The 25,066-nt window shown below is 38.6% G+C and overlaps 1 protein-coding gene across 2 annotated transcripts in view; it reads left to right on the plus strand.

Moving 5' to 3' along the window:
- The window catches only part of LOC139392991 (protein NEL-like), a 240,905-nt gene that overhangs the window by 128,598 nt on the left and 87,241 nt on the right, over window positions 1-25,066 (plus strand). The window contains exons 1-3 of one of the 2 annotated variants that reach the window (XM_071141300.1): window positions 10,107-10,305; window positions 10,665-10,793; window positions 24,693-24,843. In XM_071141300.1, the coding sequence (XP_070997401.1) occupies window positions 10,251-10,305; window positions 10,665-10,793; window positions 24,693-24,843 (335 nt within the window). In that variant the 5' untranslated portion in view covers window positions 10,107-10,250. Of the gene's footprint in view, window positions 1-10,106; window positions 10,306-10,664; window positions 10,794-24,692; window positions 24,844-25,066 lie in introns of those variants that run through there. The other variant, XM_071141301.1, reaches the window with a different exon arrangement.

Consider the following 25,066-nt stretch of genomic DNA (forward strand, 5'->3'; position numbering starts at 1 on the left):
ACTACAGAGCTGTATAGAGTTTAACACACTACAGAGCTGTATAGAGTTTAACATACTACAGAGCTGTATAGAGTTTAACATACTACAGAGCTGTATAGAGTTTAACATACTACAGAGCTGTATAGAGTTTAACATAACATTCTACAGAGCTGTATAGAGTTTAACATACTACAGAGCTGTATAGAGTTTAACATAGTACAGAGCTGTATAGAGTTTACTACAGACTATAGTTTAACATACTACAGAGCTGTATAGAGTTTAACATACTACAGCTGTATACATACTAACATAGCTGTATAGAGTTTAACATACTACATTTTAACATACTACAGAGCTGTATAGAGTTTAACATACTACAGAGCTGTATAGAGTTTAACATAACATACTACAGAGCTGTATAGAGTTTAACATACTACAGAGCTGTATAGAGTTTAACATAGTACAGAGCTGTATAGAGTTTAACATACTACAGAGCTGTATAGAGTTTAACACACTACAGAGCTGTATAGAGTTTAACATACTACAGAGCTGTATAGAGTTTAACATACTACAGAGCTGTATAGAGTTTAACATAACATACTACAGAGCTGTATAGAGTTTAACATACTACAGAGCTGTATAGAGTTTAACATAGTACAGAGCTGTATAGAGTTTAACATACTACAGAGCTGTATAGAGTTTAACATAGTACAGAGCTGTATAGAGTTTAACATACTACAGAGCTGTATAGAGTTTAACATACTACAGAGCTGTATAGAGTTTAACATACTACAGAGCTGTATAGAGTTTAACATACTACAGAGCTGTATAGAGTTTAACATACTACAGAGCTGTATAGAGTTTAACATACTACAGAGCTGTATAGAGTTTAACATACTACAGAGCTGTATAGAGTTTAACATACTACAGAGCTGTATAGAGTTTAACATACTACAGAGCTGTATAGAGTTTAACATACTACAGAGCTGTATAGAGTTTAACATACTACAGAGCTGTATAGAGTTTAACATACTACAGAGCTGTATAGAGTTTAACATACTACAGAGCTGTATAGAGTTTAACATACTACAGAGCTGTATAGAGTTTAACATACTACAGAGCTGTATAGAGTTTAACATACTACAGAGCTGTATAGAGTTTAACATACTACAGAGCTGTATAGAGTTTAACATACTACAGAGCTGTATAGAGTTTAACATACTACAGAGCTGTATAGAGTTTAACATACTACAGAGCTGTATAGAGTTTAACATACTACAGAGCTGTATAGAGTTTAACATACTACAGAGCTGTATAGAGTTTAACATACTACAGAGCTGTATAGAGTTTAACATACTACAGAGCTGTATAGAGTTTAACATACTACAGAGCTGTATAGAGTTTACAGACATAACATACTACAGAGCTGTATAGAGTTTAACATACTACAGAGCTGTATAGAGTTTAACATAGTACAGAGCTGTATAGAGTTTAACATACTACAGAGCTGTATAGAGTTTAACACACTACAGAGCTGTATAGAGTTTAACATACTACAGAGCTGTATAGAGTTTAACATCCTACAGAGCTGTATAGAGTTTAACATAACATACTACAGAGCTGTATAGAGTTTAACATACTACAGAGCTGTATAGAGTTTAACATACTACAGAGCTGTATAGAGTTTAACATACTACAGAGCTGTATAGAGTTTAACATACTACAGAGCTGTATAGAGTTTAACATACTACAGAGCTGTATAGAGTTTAACATACTACAGAGCTGTATAGAGTTTAACATACTACAGAGCTGTATAGAGTTTAACATACTACAGAGCTGTATAGAGTTTAACATACTACAGAGCTGTATAGAGTTTAACATACTACAGAGCTGTATAGAGTTTAACATACTACAGAGCTGTATAGAGTTTAACATACTACAGAGCTGTATAGAGTTTAACATACTACAGAGCTGTATAGAGTTTAACACACTACAGAGCTGTATAGAGTTTAACATACTACAGAGCTGTATAGAGTTTAACATACTACAGAGCTGTATAGAGTTTAACATAGTACAGAGCTGTATAGAGTTTAACATACTACAGAGCTGTATAGAGTTTAACATACTACAGAGCTGTATAGAGTTTAACATACTACAGAGCTGTATAGAGTTTAACATACTACAGAGCTGTATAGAGTTTAACATACTACAGAGCTGTATAGAGTTTAACATACTACAGAGCTGTATAGAGTTTAACATACTACAGAGCTGTATAGAGTTTAACATACTACAGAGCTGTATAGAGTTTAACATACTACAGAGCTGTATAGAGTTTAACATACTACAGAGCTGTATAGAGTTTAACATACTACAGAGCTGTATAGAGTTTAACATACTACAGAGCTGTATAGAGTTTAACATACTACAGAGCTGTATAGAGTTTAACATACTACAGAGCTGTATAGAGTTTAACATACTACAGAGCTGTATAGAGTTTAACATACTACAGAGCTGTATAGAGTTTAACATACTACAGAGCTGTATAGAGTTTAACATACTACAGAGCTGTATAGAGTTTAACATACTACAGAGCTGTATAGAGTTTAACATACTACAGAGCTGTATAGAGTTTAACATACTACAGAGCTGTATAGAGTTTAACATACTACAGAGCTGTATAGAGTTTAACATACTACAGAGCTGTATAGAGTTTAACATACTACAGAGCTGTATAGAGTTTAACATACTACAGAGCTGTATAGAGTTTAACATACTACAGAGCTGTATAGAGTTTAACATACTACAGAGCTGTATAGAGTACTAGAGTTTAACATACTACAGAGCTGTATAGAGTTTAACATACTACAGAGCTGTATAGAGTTTAACATAGCTGTACAGAGTTTAACATACTAGAGTTTAACATACTACAGAGCTGTATAGAGTTTAACATACTACAGAGCTGTATAGAGTTTACAGACATAACATACTACAGAGCTGTATAGAGTTTAACATACTACAGAGCTGTATAGAGTTTAACATACTACAGAGCTGTATAGAGTTTAACATACTACAGAGCTGTATAGAGTTTAACATAGTACAGAGCTGTATAGAGTTTAACATACTACAGAGCTGTATAGAGTTTAACATACTACAGAGCTGTATAGAGTTTAACATAACATACTACAGAGCTGTATAGAGTTTAACATACTACAGAGCTGTATAGAGTTTAACATACTACAGAGCTGTATAGAGTTTAACATACTACAGAGCTGTATAGAGTTTAACATACTACAGAGCTGTATAGAGTTTAACATACTACAGAGCTGTATAGAGTTTAACATACTACAGAGCTGTATAGAGTTTAACATACTACAGAGCTGTATAGAGTTTAACATACTACAGAGCTGTTTAACATACTCTGTATAGAGTTTAACATACTACAGAGCTGTATAGAGTTTAACATACTACAGAGCTGTATAGAGTTTAACATACTACAGAGCTGTATAGAGTTTAACATACTACAGAGCTGTATAGAGTTTAACATACTACAGAGCTGTATAGAGTTTAACATACTACAGAGCTGTATAGAGTTTAACATACTACAGAGCTGTATAGAGTTTAACATACTACAGAGCTGTATAGAGTTTAACATACTACAGAGCTGTATAGAGTTTAACATACTACAGAGCTGTATAGAGTTTAACATACTACAGAGCTGTATAGAGTTTAACATACTACAGAGCTGTATAGAGTTTAACATACTACAGAGCTGTATAGAGTTTAACATACTACAGAGCTGTATAGAGTTTAACATACTACAGAGCTGTATAGAGTTTAACATACTACAGAGCTGTATAGAGTTTAACATACTACAGAGCTGTATAGAGTTTAACATACTACAGAGCTGTATAGAGTTTACTACAGACATAGAGTTTAACATACTACAGAGCTGTATAGAGTTTAACATACTACAGAGCTGTATAGAGTTTAACATAACATACTACAGAGCTGTATAGAGTTTAACATACTACAGAGCTGTATAGAGTTTAACATAGTACAGAGCTGTATAGAGTTTAACATACTACAGAGCTGTATAGAGTTTAACATACTACAGAGCTGTATAGAGTTTAACATACTACAGAGCTGTATAGAGTTTAACATACTACAGAGCTGTATAGAGTTTAACATAACATACTACAGAGCTGTATAGAGTTTAACATACTACAGAGCTGTATAGAGTTTAACATACTACAGAGCTGTATAGAGTTTAACATACTACAGAGCTGTATAGAGTTTAACATAGTACAGAGCTGTATAGAGTTTAACATACTACAGAGCTGTATAGAGTTTAACATACTACAGAGCTGTATAGAGTTTAACATACTACAGAGCTGTATAGAGTTTAACATACTACAGAGCTGTATAGAGTTTAACATACTACAGAGCTGTATAGAGTTTAACATACTACAGAGCTGTATAGAGTTTAACATACTACAGAGCTGTATAGAGTTTAACATACTACAGAGCTGTATAGAGTTTAACATACTACAGAGCTGTATAGAGTTTAACATACTACAGAGCTGTATAGAGTTTAACATACTACAGAGCTGTATAGAGTTTAACATACTACAGAGCTGTATAGAGTTTAACATACTACAGAGCTGTATAGAGTTTAACATACTACAGAGCTGTATAGAGTTTAACATACTACAGAGCTGTATAGAGTTTAACATACTACAGAGCTGTATAGAGTTTAACATACTACAGAGCTGTTCAGAGTTTAACATACTACAGAGCTGTATAGAGTTTAACATACTACAGAGCTGTATAGAGTTTAACATACTACAGAGCTGTATAGAGTTTAACATACTACAGAGCTGTATAGAGTTTAACATACTACAGAGCTGTATAGAGTTTAACATACTACAGAGCTGTATAGAGTTTAACATACTACAGAGCTGTATAGAGTTTAACATACTACAGAGCTGTATAGAGTTTAACATACTACAGAGCTGTATAGAGTTTAACACACTACAGAGCTGTATAGAGTTTAACATACTACAGAGCTGTATAGAGTTTAACATACTACAGAGCTGTATAGAGTTTAACATACTACAGAGCTGTATAGAGTTTAACATACTACAGAGCTGTATAGAGTTTAACATACTACAGAGCTGTATAGAGTTTAACATACTACAGAGCTGTATAGAGTTTAACATACTACAGAGCTGTATAGAGTTTAACATACTACAGAGCTGTATAGAGTTTAACATACTACAGAGCTGTATAGAGTTTAACATACTACAGAGCTGTATAGAGTTTAACATACTACAGAGCTGTATAGAGTTTAACACACTACAGAGCTGTATAGAGTTTAACATACTACAGAGCTGTATAGAGTTTAACATACTACAGAGCTGTATAGAGTTTAACACACTACAGAGCTGTATAGAGTTTAACATACTACAGAGCTGTATAGAGTTTAACATACTACAGAGCTGTATAGAGTTTAACATACTACAGAGCTGTATAGAGTTTAACATACTACAGAGCTGTATAGAGTTACAACATACTACAGAGCTGTATAGAGTTTAACATACTACAGAGCTGTATAGAGTTTAACATACTACAGAGCTGTATAGAGTTTAACATACTACAGAGCTGTATAGAGTTTAACATACTACAGAGCTGTATAGAGTTTAACATACTACAGAGCTGTATAGAGTTTAACACACTACAGAGCTGTATAGAGTTTAACATACTACAGAGCTGTATAGAGTTTAACATACTACAGAGCTGTATAGAGTTTAACATACTACAGAGCTGTATAGAGTTTAACATACTACAGAGCTGTATAGAGTTTAACATACTACAGAGCTGTATAGAGTTTAACATACTACAGAGCTGTATAGAGTTTAACATTACAGACAGTTTAACATACTACAGAGCTGTATAGAGTTTAACATACTACAGAGCTGTATAGAGTTACTACAGAGCTGTATAGTTTAACATACTACAGAGCTGTATAGAGTTTAACATACTACAGAGCTGTATAGAGTTTAACATACTACAGAGCTGTATAGAGTTTAACATACTACAGAGCTGTATAGAGTTTAACATACTACAGAGCTGTATAGAGTTTAACATACTACAGAGCTGTATAGAGTTTAACATACTACAGAGCTGTATAGAGTTTAACATACTACAGAGCTGTATAGAGTTTAACATACTACAGAGCTGTATAGAGTTTAACATACTACAGAGCTGTATAGAGTTTAACATACTACAGAGCTGTATAGAGTTTAACATACTACAGAGCTGTATAGAGTTTAACATACTACAGAGCTGTATAGAGTTTAACATACTACAGAGCTGTATAGAGTTTAACATACTACAGAGCTGTATAGAGTTTAACATACTACAGAGCTGTATAGAGTTTAACATACTACAGAGCTGTATAGAGTTTAACATACTACAGAGCTGTATAGAGTTTAACATACTACAGAGCTGTTCAGAGTTTAACATACTACAGAGCTGTATAGAGTTTAACATACTACAGAGCTGTATAGAGTTTAACATACTACAGAGCTGTATAGAGTTTAACATACTACAGAGCTGTATAGAGTTTAACATACTACAGAGCTGTATAGAGTTTAACATACTACAGAGCTGTATAGAGTTTAACATACTACAGAGCTGTATAGAGTTTAACACACTACAGAGCTGTATAGAGTTTAACATACTACAGAGCTGTATAGAGTTTAACATACTACAGAGCTGTATAGAGTTTAACATACTACAGAGCTGTATAGAGTTTAACATACTACAGAGCTGTTCAGAGTTTAACATACTACAGAGCTGTATAGAGTTTAACATACTACAGAGCTGTATAGAGTTTAACATACTACAGAGCTGTATAGAGTTTAACATACTACAGAGCTGTATAGAGTTTAACATACTACAGAGCTGTATAGAGTTTAACATACTACAGAGCTGTTCAGAGTTTAACATACTACAGAGCTGTATAGAGTTTAACATACTACAGAGCTGTATAGAGTTTAACATACTACAGAGCTGTATAGAGTTTAACATACTACAGAGCTGTTCAGAGTTTAACATAGTATAGAGCTGTATAGAGTTTAACATACTACAGAGCTGTATAGAGTTTAACATACTACAGAGCTGTATAGAGTTTAACATACTACAGAGCTGTATAGAGTTTAACATACTACAGAGCTGTATAGAGTTTAACATACTACAGAGCTGTATAGAGTTTAACATACTACAGAGCTGTATAGAGTTTAACATACTACAGAGCTGTATAGAGTTTAACATAGTACAGAGCTGTATAGAGTTTAACATACTACAGAGCTGTATAGAGTTTAACATACTACAGAGCTGTATAGAGTTTAACATACTACAGAGCTGTATAGAGTTTAACACACTACAGAGCTGTATAGAGTTTAACATACTACAGAGCTGTATAGAGTTTAACATACTACAGAGCTGTATAGAGTTTAACATACTACAGAGCTGTATAGAGTTTAACATACTACAGAGCTGTTCAGAGTTTAACATAGTATAGAGCTGTATAGAGTTTAACATACTACAGAGCTGTATAGAGTTTAACATACTACAGAGCTGTATAGAGTTTAACATACTACAGAGCTGTATAGAGTTTAACATACTACAGAGCTGTATAGAGTTTAACATACTACAGAGCTGTATAGAGTTTAACATACTACAGAGCTGTATAGAGTTTAACACACTACAGAGCTGTATAGAGTTTAACATACTACAGAGCTGTATAGAGTTTAACATACTACAGAGCTGTATAGAGTTTAACATACTACAGAGCTGTATAGAGTTTAACATACTACAGAGCTGTTCAGAGTTTAACATACTACAGAGCTGTATAGAGTTTAACATACTACAGAGCTGTATAGAGTTTAACATACTACAGAGCTGTATAGAGTTTAACATACTACAGAGCTGTATAGAGTTTAACATACTACAGAGCTGTATAGAGTTTAACATACTACAGAGCTGTTCAGAGTTTAACATACTACAGAGCTGTATAGAGTTTAACATACTACAGAGCTGTATAGAGTTTAACATACTACAGAGCTGTATAGAGTTTAACATACTACAGAGCTGTTCAGAGTTTAACATAGTATAGAGCTGTATAGAGTTTAACATACTACAGAGCTGTATAGAGTTTAACATACTACAGAGCTGTATAGAGTTTAACATACTACAGAGCTGTATAGAGTTTAACATACTACAGAGCTGTATAGAGTTTAACATACTACAGAGCTGTATAGAGTTTAACATACTACAGAGCTGTATAGAGTTTAACATACTACAGAGCTGTATAGAGTTTAACATAGTACAGAGCTGTATAGAGTTTAACATACTACAGAGCTGTATAGAGTTTAACATACTACAGAGCTGTATAGAGTTTAACATACTACAGAGCTGTATAGAGTTTAACATACTACAGAGCTGTATAGAGTTTAACATACTACAGAGCTGTATAGAGTTTAACATACTACAGAGCTGTATAGAGTTTAACATACTACAGAGCTGTATAGAGTTTAACACACTACAGAGCTGTATAGAGTTTAACATACTACAGAGCTGTATAGAGTTTAACATACTACAGAGCTGTTCAGAGTTTCTATACTATATAGTCCATCAAGCCCTGACTACTGTAGGTTGAGACCCTGAACGCCGAATGATCCGTGTGACCCCTGTGTCATTATCTGACCCTCATGCATATGCTAATGAGCCTCCAGGTTCCATGGCAACCTGTCTCTCCTCAATAGATTCTCAAGGGCACCTGGTGACATGTGGCTCAGTTTGTATTTGTGTGTGTGTGTGTGTGTGTGTATATGTGTTTTTGTGTATGTGTATATGTGTCTGTATATGTGTGTGTATATGTGTGTGTATATGTGAGTGTTTGTGTGTGTGTGTGTGTGTGTGTACATGTGTGTGTATGTGTGTGTATATGTGTGTGTATATGTGTGTGTATATGTGTGTGTATATGTGTGTGTGTGTGTATATGTGTGTGTGTGTGTGTGTGTGTGTGTGTGTGTATGTGTGTGTATATGTGTGTGTATATGTGTGTGTATATGTGTGTGTGTGTGTATATGTGTGTGTGTGTGTATATGTGTGTGTGTGTATATGTGTGTGTGTGTGTGTGTGTGTGTGTGTGTATGTGTGTGTATATGTGTGTGTGTTTGTGTGTTGCTACAGGCAACACTGCAGCAATGCATCCCTCCCTCTCGGTATAACATGTAATTATATCCATCTTATTGATTAACATAGAAGTACCAGACATGTGCCTTCTGGTTCTGAATATATGTAGTGACTTCTAAGAGATATGCCTTGCTTGACAACTGAAGGATTGTAAAAATGGCAAGGTGCAAAGAGCCTTTTAACTACAGTTCATAAGGACCAGCTTGCTGAGTGTGCATCTGTTCTTTAAGAGTAATTAACCTGATAATGGTGGAACAGGATGTTAATGATAATGGTGTGTTAATGACATAGAGAATGTTAATGATAATGGTATGTTGATGACATAGAGGATGTTAATGATAATGGTATGTTAATAGTTTAGATGCCCAGGGAGCTCTTCTCTCTAAAGGCTGAAGGTGTGGTGCATGGAATTTAGCTCTCAATGCATTTTAATATTGAAGGGAACATTTTGTATTCTAAAGATTGTTTTACCACCCTGAAAAACACATGTGCAGTAGGCTAAGCACGCCAGAGGATCACGAAAAACGCCCAGCTGAAAATATTTTCTGATTAAATTACTTTCATTGAATATCAAACGTTAAATGCCACTCTCCTACGGTCATTTGGTAATGTTGAGAAATCATCTCCTTGATTGTGTTCCACTGTAGACCAAAAGGGGGCAGGAACGCCGTCCACAGACGCTATCCTTTCGCTTTCCATGAGTCTCCACATACCAGCCTCCTCTCACTCACTCACCACCTAGCAGCCCGTATAGTGATGATGTTGCACCTGTCTTCATCGTTCTCTTCTGAATCATCACGGATGCTGAATGGAATATTTTGACGTCAAGTATTTCTAATTGGGCTTAAAAGTTCTAAGAACGCCGACGGTCAATATTAGATGACGCGTCATTTTGCGAGCATGTGGTTTTCTTCTGACTGACGCGAATCGCTTGCGGTATTTTAGTACCAGCAGTGTTTTTGAAAGTGGACAGATAAGCATGGACTAATCGTTGTGATTATTTTCCATTCATGATGGGACCATTCAAACTTTATTTTTTGTACAGTACATTTGCCATCTTCCCAGGTAAGCTAAATGTCCGCATTTTGTTACGCAATTATGTTGATTGATTTCCCATAACGGTCATGTTTTGATTTTAGTATGTTACTGTGACGTGGTTTCAGTTGATAACTGAATTAATGTATTTCTTATTTTTCGTGTTTTACAATAATTTTACAATTTTGGCTGTGTAGGAAGTTGTAACCTATCAGAATAGAGGTTTGTAGGCTAAGTTTCGCAGCATTACATCATGATATAGCAGCAATAGCCGGCTGCGCTGTGTCCACACCTAGGTGTCGGACTGACGGGCGCTGTCCATGGTGCTGAACTAACGCTATCTCTGCCGCGGCCGGACTCTTTCTATCTATCCGAACTCTCTCATCCAGCTCTAGGCTTTGGTGTCGATCCAGCCCTCCGCATCAACGTATTCGATGAACTGAAGTTGGGAGAGTCTTACGCTGGAGTTTTTCAAGTTCAGGGGTTCCACAATGAGAGCAGAGCCTTTCTTTTCCAAGGTAAGACCCGAAAACTGTATTTGACCCATATCTATGCATTACTCTCAAGGGGCGGCAGGTAGCCTAGTGGTTAGAGGCAGGTAGCCTAGTGGTTAGCGGCAGGTAGCCTAGTGGTTAGAGGTAGGTAGCCTAGTGGTTAGAGGTAGGTAGCCTAGTGGTTAGAGGCAGGTAGCCTAGTGGTTAGAGTCAGGTAGCCTAGTGGTTAGAGGCAGGTAGCCTAGTGGTTAGAGGCAGCTAGCCTAGTGGTTAGAGGCAGGTAACCTAGTGGTTAGAGGCAGCTAGCCTAGTGGTTAGAGGCAGGTAACCTAGTGGTTAGAGGCCGGTAGCCTAGTGGTTAGAGGCAGGTAGTCTAGTGGTTAGAGGCAGGTAGCCTAGTGGTTAGAGGCAGCTAGCCTAGTGGTTAGAGGCAGGTAGCCTAGTGGTTAGAGGCAGGTAGCCTAGTGGTTAGAGGTAGGTAGCCTAGTGGTTAGAGGCAGCTAGCCTAGTGGTTAAAAGCAGCTAGCCTAGTGGTTAGAAGCAGCTACCCTAGTGGTAAGAGGCAGGTAGCCTAGTGGTTAGAGCATTGGACAAGTAACCAAAAGGTTGCAAGAGCTGACATGGTGAAAATCTGTCGTTCTGCCCCTGAACAGGCAGTTAACCCACTGTTCCTAGGTCGTCATTGAAAATAAGAATTTGTTCTTAACTGACTTGCCTAGTTAAATAAAGGTAAAATAAAAATATTACTCTAACTTTGATCTTGTTTACGTTTGCACGTGTGACTAATCTTCTGCTATGTCATAAGACATTGAGTTCAAATAGCCTACACACCTGTTATAAAGCAGGTAGCCTACTGCTAGGATAGACGTTTGGTCTTGACGTTTCACCCATAGCGGGATAAAGCATTAACGTTACCCTCGGCCCACTGTATGACGAAAGTAGATAACCCCGTCATAATAGATAACCCCTCATAACAGATAACCCCGTCATAACAGATAACCCCGTCATAATAGATAACCCCGTCATAACAGATAACCCCGTCATAACAGATAACCCCGTCATAATAGATAACCCCGTCATAATAGATAACCCCGTCATAATAGATAACCCCGTCATAATAGATAACCCCGTAATAACAGATAACCCCGTCATAATAGATAACCCCGTCATAACAGATAACCCCGTCATAACAGATAACCCTGTCATAATAGATAACCCCGTCATAACAGATAACTCCGTCATAACAGATAACCCCGTCATAACAGATAACTCCGTCATAACAGATAACCCCGTCATAATAGATAACCCCGTCATAACAGATAACCCCGTCATAATAGATAACCCCGTCATAACAGATAACCCCGTCATAATAGATAACCCCGTCATAACAGATAACCCCGTCATAATAGATAACCCCGTCATAACAGATAACCCCATCATAACAGATAACCCCGTCATAACAGATAACCCCGTCATAACAGATAACCCCGTCATAATAGATAACCCCGTCGTAACAGATAACCCCGTCATAACAGATAACCCCGTCATAATAGACAACCTCGTCATAACAGATAACCCCGTCATAATAGATAACCCCGTCATAACAGATAACCCCGTCATAACAGATAACCCCGTCATAATAGATAACCCCGTCATAATAGATAACCCCGTCATAACAGATAACCCCGTCATAACAGATAACCCTGTCATAATAGATAACCCCGTCATAACAGATAACCCCGTCATAATAGACAACCCCGTCATAACAGATAACCCCGTCATAATAGATAACCCCGTCATAACAGATAACCCCGTCATAATAGATAACCCGTCATAATAGATAACCCCGTCATAACAGATAACCCCGTCATAACAGATAACCCCGTCATAATAGATAACCCCGTCATAATAGATAACCCCGTCATAACAGATAACCCCATCATAACAGATAACCCCGTCATAATAGATAACCCCGTCATGATAGACAACACCATCGTGGCCTGGTGCCAGGCTGCAGTGAACTATTGGCAGCGACATTATTGTTTCAGTCTATAAATGATAGACTATTTATCCCAATCTTTTGCCAAACGTAGATCAGCAAAACAAAGATCCAAAATAGAAATCCCAACCCATACAGAAGTCTTTCATTCTGCCATTCAGCTGTCCCCATATTGCGACTTCTAATCCCATGTCTGGAGTTGTAGGTTTAGTAAACACTGGTATACCACATACCCCGCAGCGGGTTATAGTGTGCCCCCCCCTCCACCCCACCCCCAGATATAGTAGGCCTTGAACGACAGTAAATTAACTGTCAGACTGCAACATTTCTGCTCATTCTCATTGACAAATGTGTAGAATAGCATGATTAGCTATAAAACTGCAATTTTTTTCTTTCTGCTTCATGGCAATATGCGTAGAATTGCAGAAAATTAGCTAAATTCTCTCAGCCTAATTGCAAAATGTGTACAATAGCATGATTAGCTATAAAACTGTTTCTCTCTGACCCATGGCAATATAAATTGCAGAAAGTTAGCTATAAAACAGCAATTTTCTCTCAACCTCATGGGAAAATGTGTAGAATATCATGAGATTAGCTATAAAGCTGCACATTTTCTCTTTGCCCCATGGCAAAATGTGTGGAATGTGTTTGTGTGAGGGAGATTTTTATTTATTTTCATCTTCCACAAGAGTCTCTGTTTCTTTCATTCAGACTTTCTGTAAGTTTCTCTCTCTGATGTCTCCAAACTGAGGGTGTTGATCTTGAGTTTCTCTCCCTGATGCCTCCAAACTGAGGGTGTTGATCTGAGCTTCAGTGGCTGTGTCTCAGCTAGCAATGCAGACCGCCCCCCAGAGCAGAAAACAGGGATGAAAACTCTGCTTTGTGCCGAAGCTTAAGTCATTCATTTTATAGGCGTCTTTTATGTTTTGCACTGACTCTCTTGCACAGGCTCAATGTACACTCACTGGACCCTAACCACACACCCACACATATTACACACACACACACACACACACATATTACACACACACACACACACACACACACACACACACACACACACACACACACACACACACACACACACATATTACACACACACACACACACACACACACACACACACACACACACACACACACACACACACACACACACACACACACACACACACACACACACACACACACACACACACACACACACACACACACACACACACACACACACATTCCTTCACACTCTTCACGTATGCTGCTGCTACTCTCTGTTTATTATCTATGCATAGTCACTTCACCCCGACCTACATGTACATATTACCTAAATGACCTTGACTGACTCGTACCCCTGCACATTGACTCTGTACTGGTACCCCTTGTATACAGCCTCGTTATTGTTATTTTCTTCTGTTTCTACTTTGGTTTATTTAGCAAATGTTTCTTAGTTACTTTTTTTACAACTGCATTGTTGTTTAGGGGCTCGTCAGTAAGCAGTTCACTGTAAGGTTTACACCTGTTGTTTTCAAATACAATTTGATTTGAAGGCCTTTTATCCACAGTACCAGTACCAGTCCAGGGTTTTGTTGAGGCTATGAGAATCAGAATGAAAGGCAGAATGAAGTATTCAACCCCTTGGTTATGACAAGCCTAAAGAAGTTCAGGAGTAAAAATGTGCTTTAAAACTCACATAATAAGTTGCATGGACTCACTCTGTGTGCAATAACAGTGTTTAACATGATTTGTGAATGATTACCTCACACATACAATTATCTGTAAGATCCCTCAGTCAAGCAGTTCATTTCAAAGATAGATTCAACCACAAAGACCACATTGTCGTTACTCTACAATACTAAGCTAATTGACAGAGTGAAAAGGAGGAAGCTTGTTCAGAATAAAAATGTCCGAAAACATGCAGTTTGTTTGCAACACTGCACTAATACTGCAAAACAAATGTGGCAAAGCAATTCACTTTTTTTCTTGAATACAAAGTGTCATGTTTGTGGCAAATCCAATACAACACATTACTGAGTATCACTCTCCATATTTTCAAGTGTAGTGGTGGCTGCATCATGTTATGGGTATGCTTGTAATCGTTAAGGACTGAGGAGTTTTTCAGGATTAAATATTAAATGGAATGGAGCAAAGCACAGGCAAAATCCTAGAGGAAAACCTGCTTCAGTCTGCTTCCCAACAGACACTGGGAGATGAATGAACCTTTCAGCAGGACCATAACCTAAAAGGCCAAATATTCACTGGAGTTTCTTACCAAGACGACAGTAAATGTTCCTGGGTGGCCGAGGTACAGTTTTGACTTAAATCTGGTTGTCTAGCAATGACCAGTTTGACAGAGCCTTAAGAATCCTGAAAAGAATAATGGGCATATATTGTACAATCCAGGTGTCCAAAGCTCTTAGAGACTTACCCAGAAAGACTCACCGCTGTAATTGCTGCCAAAGGTGATTCTAACATGTATTTAGGGGTGGTAATACTTATGTCATTTAGATATTTGTGTATAAATTTGCAATAAATTTGCAAACATTTCTAAAAACATGTTTTCACTTTGTCATTATGGGTTATTGTGTGTAGATGGGTGAGTAAAAAAATATATTTAATCCTTTTTGAATTCGGGCTGTAACACCACAAAATGTGGTATGAATCAAGGGTTATGAATATTTTCTGAAGGCACTGTATTTATGATTCAAACCACTCAGGAATGAGAGGAAATGTAGCCAGTGTTTCTGCCTGCAGAGTGCTGTCTGTGTGTGTGTGTGTGTGTGTGTGTGTGTGTGTGTGTGTGTGTGTGTGTGTGTGTGTGTGTGTGTGTGTCCATACAGGAACATCCTACCACTGTTCTCCCTTCTCCTCTCTCCCAGAATTCTAGGCTTTCACAAGGATTAGATGGACCCCATTATGGTTTATCCGTCAACTACATCTATTCATCTATTATAGAAATGATATTTTCTCTTTCGTGTACAATTATAACCCACCTGTTCCCTTGATGCCTTCATAGAGATCATTGAAAGTTGTCATCATAGATATATGGAATCCAGAGGTGAAAGAGGATTCCACACCTGCCAAAGAATAGGACATGAGTTTCATCAATCTCATCAGGTTTCATATCAGAAACAAAGTCAGTGTGCCCCTCAACCCTGCTGAGTGAGTGAATTTTTCGTAAGTGAAAATCAAGTCTGACATTTCCTGCAACAGGGGGATCAAATTAAGATCCTACACCTGTACCTCTCCATGCTGACTGGATGCTCTCTCTGTTCAGTGCAGCAATCAGGTTGCTGCTTACTCATCACTCCAATAGAGACTGTATCTGCAACCGCACAGCAGGACAGGATGCCGTTAGTGTAGTGTTGTCGGCTCTACGTGTGTGTGTGTGCGTGTGCATGTGCGTGTGTGTATGTGCGTGCGTGTGTGTGTGTGAATGTAACACACATACACACATACACGTGAGATGCCATTCCTGTGCCCATTGCCAAGCTCTGTGTGCCAACCAGACAGAAGGGCAAGAGGCCTAACAGCGGTAGCAACATTAGTCATAGAACATATATCCATGATGCATTGGATAACAGGAAGCAGAGATTAAAGGCCTATATGTTGGAAACAGTTCTGAGAGTATTTTGTTATGTATCCCAGAGAGGTACATTATACGTGATGTATCCCAGAGAGGTACATTAGAAGTGATGTATTCTAGAGAGGTACATTAGAAGTGATGTATCCCAGAGAGGTACATTAGAAGTGATGTATTCTAGAGAGGTACATTAGAAGTGCATCATTAAGTGGTATAAGTAATATTTAGATCAAATGTTCTATCAGAACAAGATGTGATCTGGTTTCATCTGACCACTTGAGATTGAAATAGGATGATATTTCTCCAATGAATTGGTCTTATTTTGTAAAAGCGAGTCATCCTGTCTTCTAAGTGCTCTCTCTCCTTCTCTCTCTCCCTGTTGCTCCCTCTGTCTCTCTGCCTGGCTGTAGGAATCTGCGCTGTTAATTCCCCTGCTTTAATTCAACGCTATTTGGAGTTGAGACACTTGTTCCCTGTGTAATGGCTACTTGTCATGAATCATTCAACTGATTTAAATAGACACACACACATATGCACACACATAAGCAGACACATACACACACACACACACACACACACACACACACACACACACACACACACACACACACACACACACACACACACACACACACACACACACACACGCACGCACGCACGCAAACACACACACACACACGCACGCACGCAAACACACACACGTTGGTTCCTGTGGCCACTTCCTGTGACCAGTTCCTGTGACCAAATCCATGGCATGTATCTTGATGAATCAAACTTTTACACGCCAAACTTGATAAAAACACAAGGCATCATTTCCAGCATTCCAACACAAGACAGCATCTCATTAATCATCTAGATGTAATCCCACGACTGCATGGCCAAGCACGACTCCAATACCATCTCTAAGTTTGCTGACGACACAACAGTGTAGGCCTGATCACCGACAATGAGAAGACAGCCTATAGGGAGGAGGTCAGAGAACTCGCAGTGTGGTGCCACGACAACAACCTCTCCCTCAATGTGAGCAAGACAAATGAGCTGATCGTGGACTACAGGAAAAGGCGGGCCAAACAGGCCCCCATTAACATAGACGGGGCTGTAGTGGAGCGGGTCGAGAGTTTCAAGTTCCTTGGTGTCCACATCAACAACAAACTATCATGGTCTAACACACCAAGACTGTTTTTAAAAGGGCACGACAACACCTTTCCCCCCTCAAGAGACTGAAAAGACTCAAAATGTTTCATAGCTGCACCATCGAGAGCATCCTGACCGGTTGCATCACCGCCTGGTATGGCAACTGTTCGGCATCCGACCATAAGGCTCTGCAGAGGGTAGTGTGTACGGCCCAGTACATCACTGGGGCCAAGCTTCCTACCATCCAGGACCTATATACTAGGCCCAAAAAATTGTCAAAGACTCCAGTAGCCCAAGTCATAGACCATGGTTGATGCTGTGGTTTATTTATAGTTTTCTCAGGGAGATAACTAACTAGTATTGTGATGATGGCTGCAGGCCGGTACAAGTGTGTATGTGTGTGTTTGTGTGTGTCACCAGGCTGTGGTTCAATACAGCAGAGACAGAGTGTCTGACAGAAGGCCAGGCAGCAGGAACAGGAGAAGCCCTGAAAAAGAGAAAGAGAGACCTGGAAAGCCCTGAAATGAGGCCAGTCCCTCTGAGGCACCAGACAGGCAGGCTGGCTGGCTGGCTGGCTGGCTGGCTGTGTGTGTGTGTGTGTGTGTGTGTGTGTGTGTGTGTGTGTGTGTGTGTGTGTGTGTGTGTGTGTGTGTGTGTGTGTGTGTGTGTGTGTGTGTGTGTGTGTGTGCATGTTGTATTGATCTGTATCACTACAACACTAACTGTAACCCAGGACAAAGTGACAGGATTTGTGTATGAGAAAGAGAGAGACAGAGAGAGAAAGAGAGAGACAGAGAGACACAGAGAGAGAAAGAGAGAGAGACAGAGAGAGAGAAAGAGAGAGAGACAGAGAGAGAGAGAGAGAGAGAGAGACAAGAGTGTTATGTACACCCTCCCTCCCCCCATCACCCACAGGTTCAGTCTTAAGAGGACAGTGGGGTAAAATAAAATAGACCATATGGTGCAGATTAGTAGTAATCTCCATGAATCTGATCCCGCTGACTGGGTGTTAAACCATTTCAACATTCATGAGAAACATACAGATGTTGTATCTTCATTTGACCAGTTTCTCAAAGCACGAAAATAATCCTGCAGCATCAGGACATGTGAATTATTATCTTGTTTCTAAACAATATACATTTTTGTAGGGGTTGTAACATTTTTAGATAGGATAAATCAAGTCTGAATATTTTAAAGTGAATATTATAATCTTTAGAAGCCGTTTTAATTATTGAATACACTACAATTTGCATTTGGGCACACATTCAATTTCCCTATTCTGGTGATAGCTGCTCAAGTCTTCTTGTTGTCTTGCAGATTTCTACACAGTGTGAGATGCACATCTGAAGGTCTAGCTAGACCTTCTGCTTATTTTCAATCAACTAATCCACATTTCTTCAGCTTGAGTCAGTGGCCCACCTTGTCATTTCTAATTGGTTGAATTGCATTGTCTTCTGTGACTTAGTTTATTGAAATATTGAATGCCTTGAATTATTTTGGGGGAAGAGCCCCCATTGCGTCTTCTTCTACTGTATGTTAGAGAGTGTTAAGTGGGAGCGTTGTGAGATCGTGGTCCTTATGACATCACCACCCAACCAGTCCATATGGACACTTGTCAATTAAGGACAGACAGCTGGCTGTTGAACAGATACTGTTATAGACAGGGAGCATGAGGATAGGCTTCTCTCTCGTTCTCTCTCTCTGTTCTTTCTGTCTTCCTTTCTGATGACAGATGGAGAGAGGGGAGGGGGGTTGGACAGAGAGAGAATGGCTGTTGTTCCTCAATAAGAATGGTCACATGTTAGCCCACTGTGTGCTGCTGTTGAGAACAGCAACCCCCACCACTACAATCATCTAAATGTCCTCATCAGCTATGTTACACAGTTGAGTATTTTAAAGTTGAGTTTAAAACAAATGACAGTATCATAATCAACTGTACCTATTGTAGTACATACTGTATCTATGGTAGTATATACTATATATATATATATATATATATATATGGTAGTACATACTGTACCTATTGTAGTACATACTGTATCTATGGTAGTATATACTATATATATATATATATATATATATATGGTAGTACATACTGTATTTATGGTAGTATATACTGTATCTATGGTAGTAAATACTGTATTTATGGTAGTATATACTATATATATATGGTAGAACATACTGTATTTATGGTAGTACATACTGTATCTATGGTAGTACATACTGTATCTATGGTAGTATATACTATATATATATATATGGTAGTACATACTGTATTTATGGTAGTATAGACTGTATCTATGGTAGTAAATACTGTATCTATGGTAGTATATACTATATATATATATATGGTAGTACATACTGTATCTATGATAGTACATACTGTATCTATGGTAGTATATACTATATATATATATATATATGGTAGTACATACTGTATTTATGGTAGTATATACTGTATCTATGGTAGTAAATACTGTATCTATGGTAGTATATACTATATATATATATATGGTAGTACATACTGTACCTATTGTAGTACATACTGTATCTATGGTAGTATATACTATATATATATATATATATATATATATATATATATATATATATATATATATATATATATATGGTAGTACATACTGTACCTATTGTAGTACATACTGTATCTATGGTAGTATATACTATATATATATATATATATATATATATATATATATATATGGTAGTACATACTGTACCTATTGTAGTATATACTATATATATATATATGGTAGTACATACTGTATTTATGGTAGTATATACTGTATCTATGGTAGTAAATACTGTATTTATGGTAGTATATACTATATATATATGGTAGAACATACTGTATTTATGGTAGTACATACTGTATCTATGGTAGTACATACTGTATCTATGATAGTACATACTGTATCTATGGTAGTATATACTATATATATATATATATGGTAGTACATACTGTATTTATGGTAGTATATACTGTATCTATGGTAGTAAATACTGTATCTATAGTAGTATATACTATATATATATATATATGGTAGTACATACTGTATTTATGGTAGTACATACTGTATCTATGGTAGTACATACTGTATCTATGGTAGTATATACTATATATATATATATGGTAGTACATACTGTATTTATGGTAGTATATACAGTATCTATGGTAGTAAATACTGTATCTATGGTAGTAAATACTGTATCTATGGTAGTAAAAACGGTATCTATGGTAGTACATACTGTATGTATTGGACATACAGTGCATTTGGAAAGTATTCAGACCCCTTGACTTTTCCCACATTTTGTTACATTACAGCCTTATACTACAATACTAAAATCTATCTATACATGACACCTAATAATAACTAAGTGAAACAGGTTTTTAGACATAAAAAAAAAGAAGAAATAACTAATTTACATAAGTATTCAGACCCTTTGCTATGAGACTCGAAATTGAGCTCGGGTGGATCCTGTTCCATTGATCATCCTTGAGATGTTTCTACAATTTTGTTGGAGTCCAACTGTGGTAAATTCAATTGATTGGACATGATTTGGAAAGGCACACAGCTGTCTATATAAGGTCCCACAGTTGACAGTGCATGTCAGAGCAAATCCCAGCCAAAGGATTTGTCCGTAGAACTCTGAGACAGGATTGTGTCGAGGCACAGATCTGGGGAAGGGTATCAAAACATTTCTGCAGCATTGAAGGTCCCCAAGAACACAGTGGCCTCCATCATTCTTAAATGGAAGAAGTTTGGAACCACCCAAACTCTTCCTAGAGCTGGCCGCCGGGCCAAACTGAGCAGTCTGGGGAGAAGGGCCTTGGTCAGGGAGGTGAGCAAGAACCCGATGATCACTCTGACAGAGATGCAGAGTTCCTGTGTGATGATGGGAGAACATTCCAGAAGGACAACAATCTCTACAGCACTCCACCAATCAGGCCTTTATGGAAGAGTGGCCAGATGGAAGCTACTCCTCAGTAAAAGGCACATGACAGCCCGCTTGGAGTTTTCCATAAGGCACCTAAAGACTCAGACCATGAGAAACAAGATTCTCTGGTCTGATGAAACCAAGATTGAACTCTTTGACCTGAATGCTGAGCATCACGTCTTGAGGAAACCTGGCACCATCCCTACGGTGAAGCATGGTGGTGGCAGCATCATGCTGTGGGGATGTTTTTCAGCAGTATGGACTGGGAGGATCGAGGGAAAGATGAACAGAGCAAAGTACAGAGTGAAAACCTGCTGTAGAGCGCTCAGGACCTCAGACTGGGGTGAAGGTTCACCTTCCAACAGGACAACGATCCTAAGCACACAGCCAAGACAACTCAGGTGTGGTTTCGGGACAAGTCTCTGAATATCCTTGAGTGGCCCAGCCAGAGCCCAGACTTGAACCCGATCGAACATCTCTGGAGAGATGGCGACGCTCCCACCTCCAACCTGACAGAGCTTGAGAGGCTCTGCAGAGAAGAATACAGGTGTGCCAAGCTTGTATCGTCATACCCCAAAAGACTCAAGGCTGTAATCGCTGCCAAAGGTGCTTCAACAAAGTACTGAGTAAAGGGTCTGAATCCTTATGTAAATGTGATATTTCAGTTTTTTATTTTTAACACATTTGCAGACATTTCTAGAAACCTGTTTTTGCTTTGTCATTATGGAATATTGTGTGTAGATGAGAAGAAAAAAAACAATTTAATACATTTTAGAATAAGGTTGTAAAGTAACAAAATGTGGAAAAAGTGATAGATGTCTGAGGAGAGGATAGAGGGAGGTGAGTTGAGGATAGAGGGGTGGAAGGATGGAGAGATAAGTTCGGCTGAGGGAGAACAAAAGACAGCCAGAGATCAGGGCGCTCCCGTGGTTCCAATCCCTTCTCTCACTCTCTCTGTAGATACACTGGAAGTAAGGTGTTGTATCCGCGGTTAAAGGGAGCAGGGTTCTGTTCCTTTTCAATATGGAACACAACAGAGTACAGGATAGAATGTCGAACAGATGGTTTATTGACATGAGAGCCCGCTCAAAGGGTAGCGACCATGTGACCTTACTCATCAAGGTTAAATGATTGTACATGACACTAATTAACCAATATAACCACAGCTCTAAAACTGGGGACACACAGTACAACATATCTGTCATATCATATCTGTGATGATATTTTCAGTCTCAGAAACATACAGTATAATCTCTATCCCTGTGAGTGATCATGGTTTCAGTCTCAGAAACATACAGTTTAACATCTCTGTCCCTGTGAGTGATCATGGTTTCAGTCTCAGAAACATACAGTATAATCTCTGTCACTGTGAGTGATGATGGTTTCAGTCTCAGAAACATACAGTATAACATCTCTGTCCCTGTGAGTGATTGTGGTTGCTGTCTCCTTCTCTATCAGAAACTGAGACTGAAGGACGATCTATCCAGTAGCATTTTCTGTATCTCCATCTGTTCTTAACTATCTTGCCTAGTTAAAAAAAAAGGTAAAAAAAAAAAATGTATTTCAATTATGAGGTGTGCCTTGTTAAAAGTTAATTTGTGGACTTTCTATCCCTCTTAATGCGTTTGAGCCAATAAGTTGTGTTGTGACAAGATAGGGGGGTATACAGAAGATAGCCATATTTGGTAAAAGAACAAATCCATATTATGGCAAGAACAGCTCAAATAAGCAAAGAGAAATGACAGTCCATCATTACTTTAAGACATGAAGGTCAGTCAATTCGGAAAAGGTCAAGAACTTTGAACATTTCTTCGAGTGCTGTCGCAAACAAACATCAAGCGCTATGATGAAACTGTCTCTCATGAGGACTGCCACAGGAAAGGAAGACCCAGAGTTACCTCTGCTGCAGAGGGTAGGTTCATTTGAGTTACCTGCCTCAGAAATTGCAGCTCAAATAAATGCTTCACAGAGTTCAAGACACGTCTCAACATCAACTGTTCAAAGGAGACTGCGTAAATCAGTCCTTCATGCAAAGAAACCACTACTAAAGTGCACCACTAAGAAGAAGAGACTTGCTTTGGCCAAGAAACACGAGCAATGGACATTAGACCGGTGGAAAATCTGTCCTTTGGTCTGAGGAGTCCAAATTTGAGAGTTTTGGTTCCAACCGCAGTGTCTTTGTGAGACGCAGAGTAGGTGAACGGATGATCTCCACATGTGTGGTTCCCACCGTGAAGCATGGAGGAGGAGGTGTGATAGTGTGGTGGTGTTTTGCTGTTGACACTGTCTGTTATTTATTTAGAATTCAAGGCACACTTAACCAGCATGGCTACCACAGTATTCTGCAGCGAATGCCATCCTATCTGGTTTGCTCTTAGTGGGACTATCATTTGTTTTTCAACAGGACAATGAACCAACACACCTACAGGCAGTGTAAGGGCTATTTGACCAAGAAGGAGAGTTATGGAGTGCTGCATCAGATGACCTGGCCTCCACAATCACCCAACCTCAACCCAATTAAGATGGTTTGGGGATGGGTTGGAGCGTGGAGTGAAGGAAAAGCAGCCAACAAATGCTCAGCATATGTGGGAACTCCTTCAAGACTGTTTAAGAAGTATTCCAGGTGAAGCTGGTTGAGAGAATGGCAAGAGTGTGCAAAGCTGTCATCAAGGCAAAGTGTGGATACTTTGTAGAATCTCAAATATAAAATATATTTGGATTTGTTTAACAAGAATTGAAGCTTTCTGCCAACATCAGATATGTCTATGTCCTTGGATTTTTTGTTGTTGTTACTTACAACCCTTGAATGAGTAGGCTTGTCCAAACTTTTGACTGGTACTATATTTTGTTGGATAACCTGTATTGTATTACATAATGCAGTGTGTCCTAAATCTCTCCTCCAGTACCCACAGCCGTTACATTTATAGATCAACTCTAATTTTAGCACCTGTTTGAACTACAGCGCTTGATGTTCAATTGTGGCCAACAACACTAAGATTCAGAGATCTTTCTCTCTCTCTCTCTCTCTCTCTCTCTGCTTGCTCTCTCTCTCTCTCTCTCTCTGCTTGCTCTCTCTCTCTCTCTCTCTCTGCTTGCTCTCTCTCTCTCTCTCTCTGCTTGCTCTCTCTCTCTGCTTGCTCTCTCTCTCTGCTTGCTCTCTCTCTCTCTGCTTGCTCTCTCTCTCTCTGCTTTCTCTCTCTCTCTCTCTCTCTCTCCTCTCTCTCTCCTCTCTCTGCTTTCTTTCTCTCTCTCCTCAGACTCATGGAGGAACGTGAGGGTGAAGGAGGATGTAGCAGAGGTGATGCTCCAGAAGCTGAGAGACAAGACAGAGTTCACAGTGATGGCCACTCTGAAGCAGGAGAGACTCAACTCTGGAGTCCTGCTCTCCATACACTATGCAGAACACAGGTAAGACACAGTCCTCTCCATACACTATGCAGAACACAGGTAAGACACAGTCCTCTTCATACACTATGCAGAGCACAGGTAAGACACAGTCCTCTCCATACACTATGCAGAACACAGGTAAGACACAGTCCTCTCCATAAACTATGCAGAACACAGGTAAGACACAGTCCTCTTCATACACCATGCAGAACACAGGTAAGACACACATCTTGATTTAGAAACC

Source organism: Oncorhynchus clarkii, chromosome 33 (genome assembly GCF_045791955.1).
Source record: "Oncorhynchus clarkii lewisi isolate Uvic-CL-2024 chromosome 33, UVic_Ocla_1.0, whole genome shotgun sequence".
NCBI lineage: Eukaryota > Metazoa > Chordata > Actinopteri > Salmoniformes > Salmonidae > Oncorhynchus > Oncorhynchus clarkii.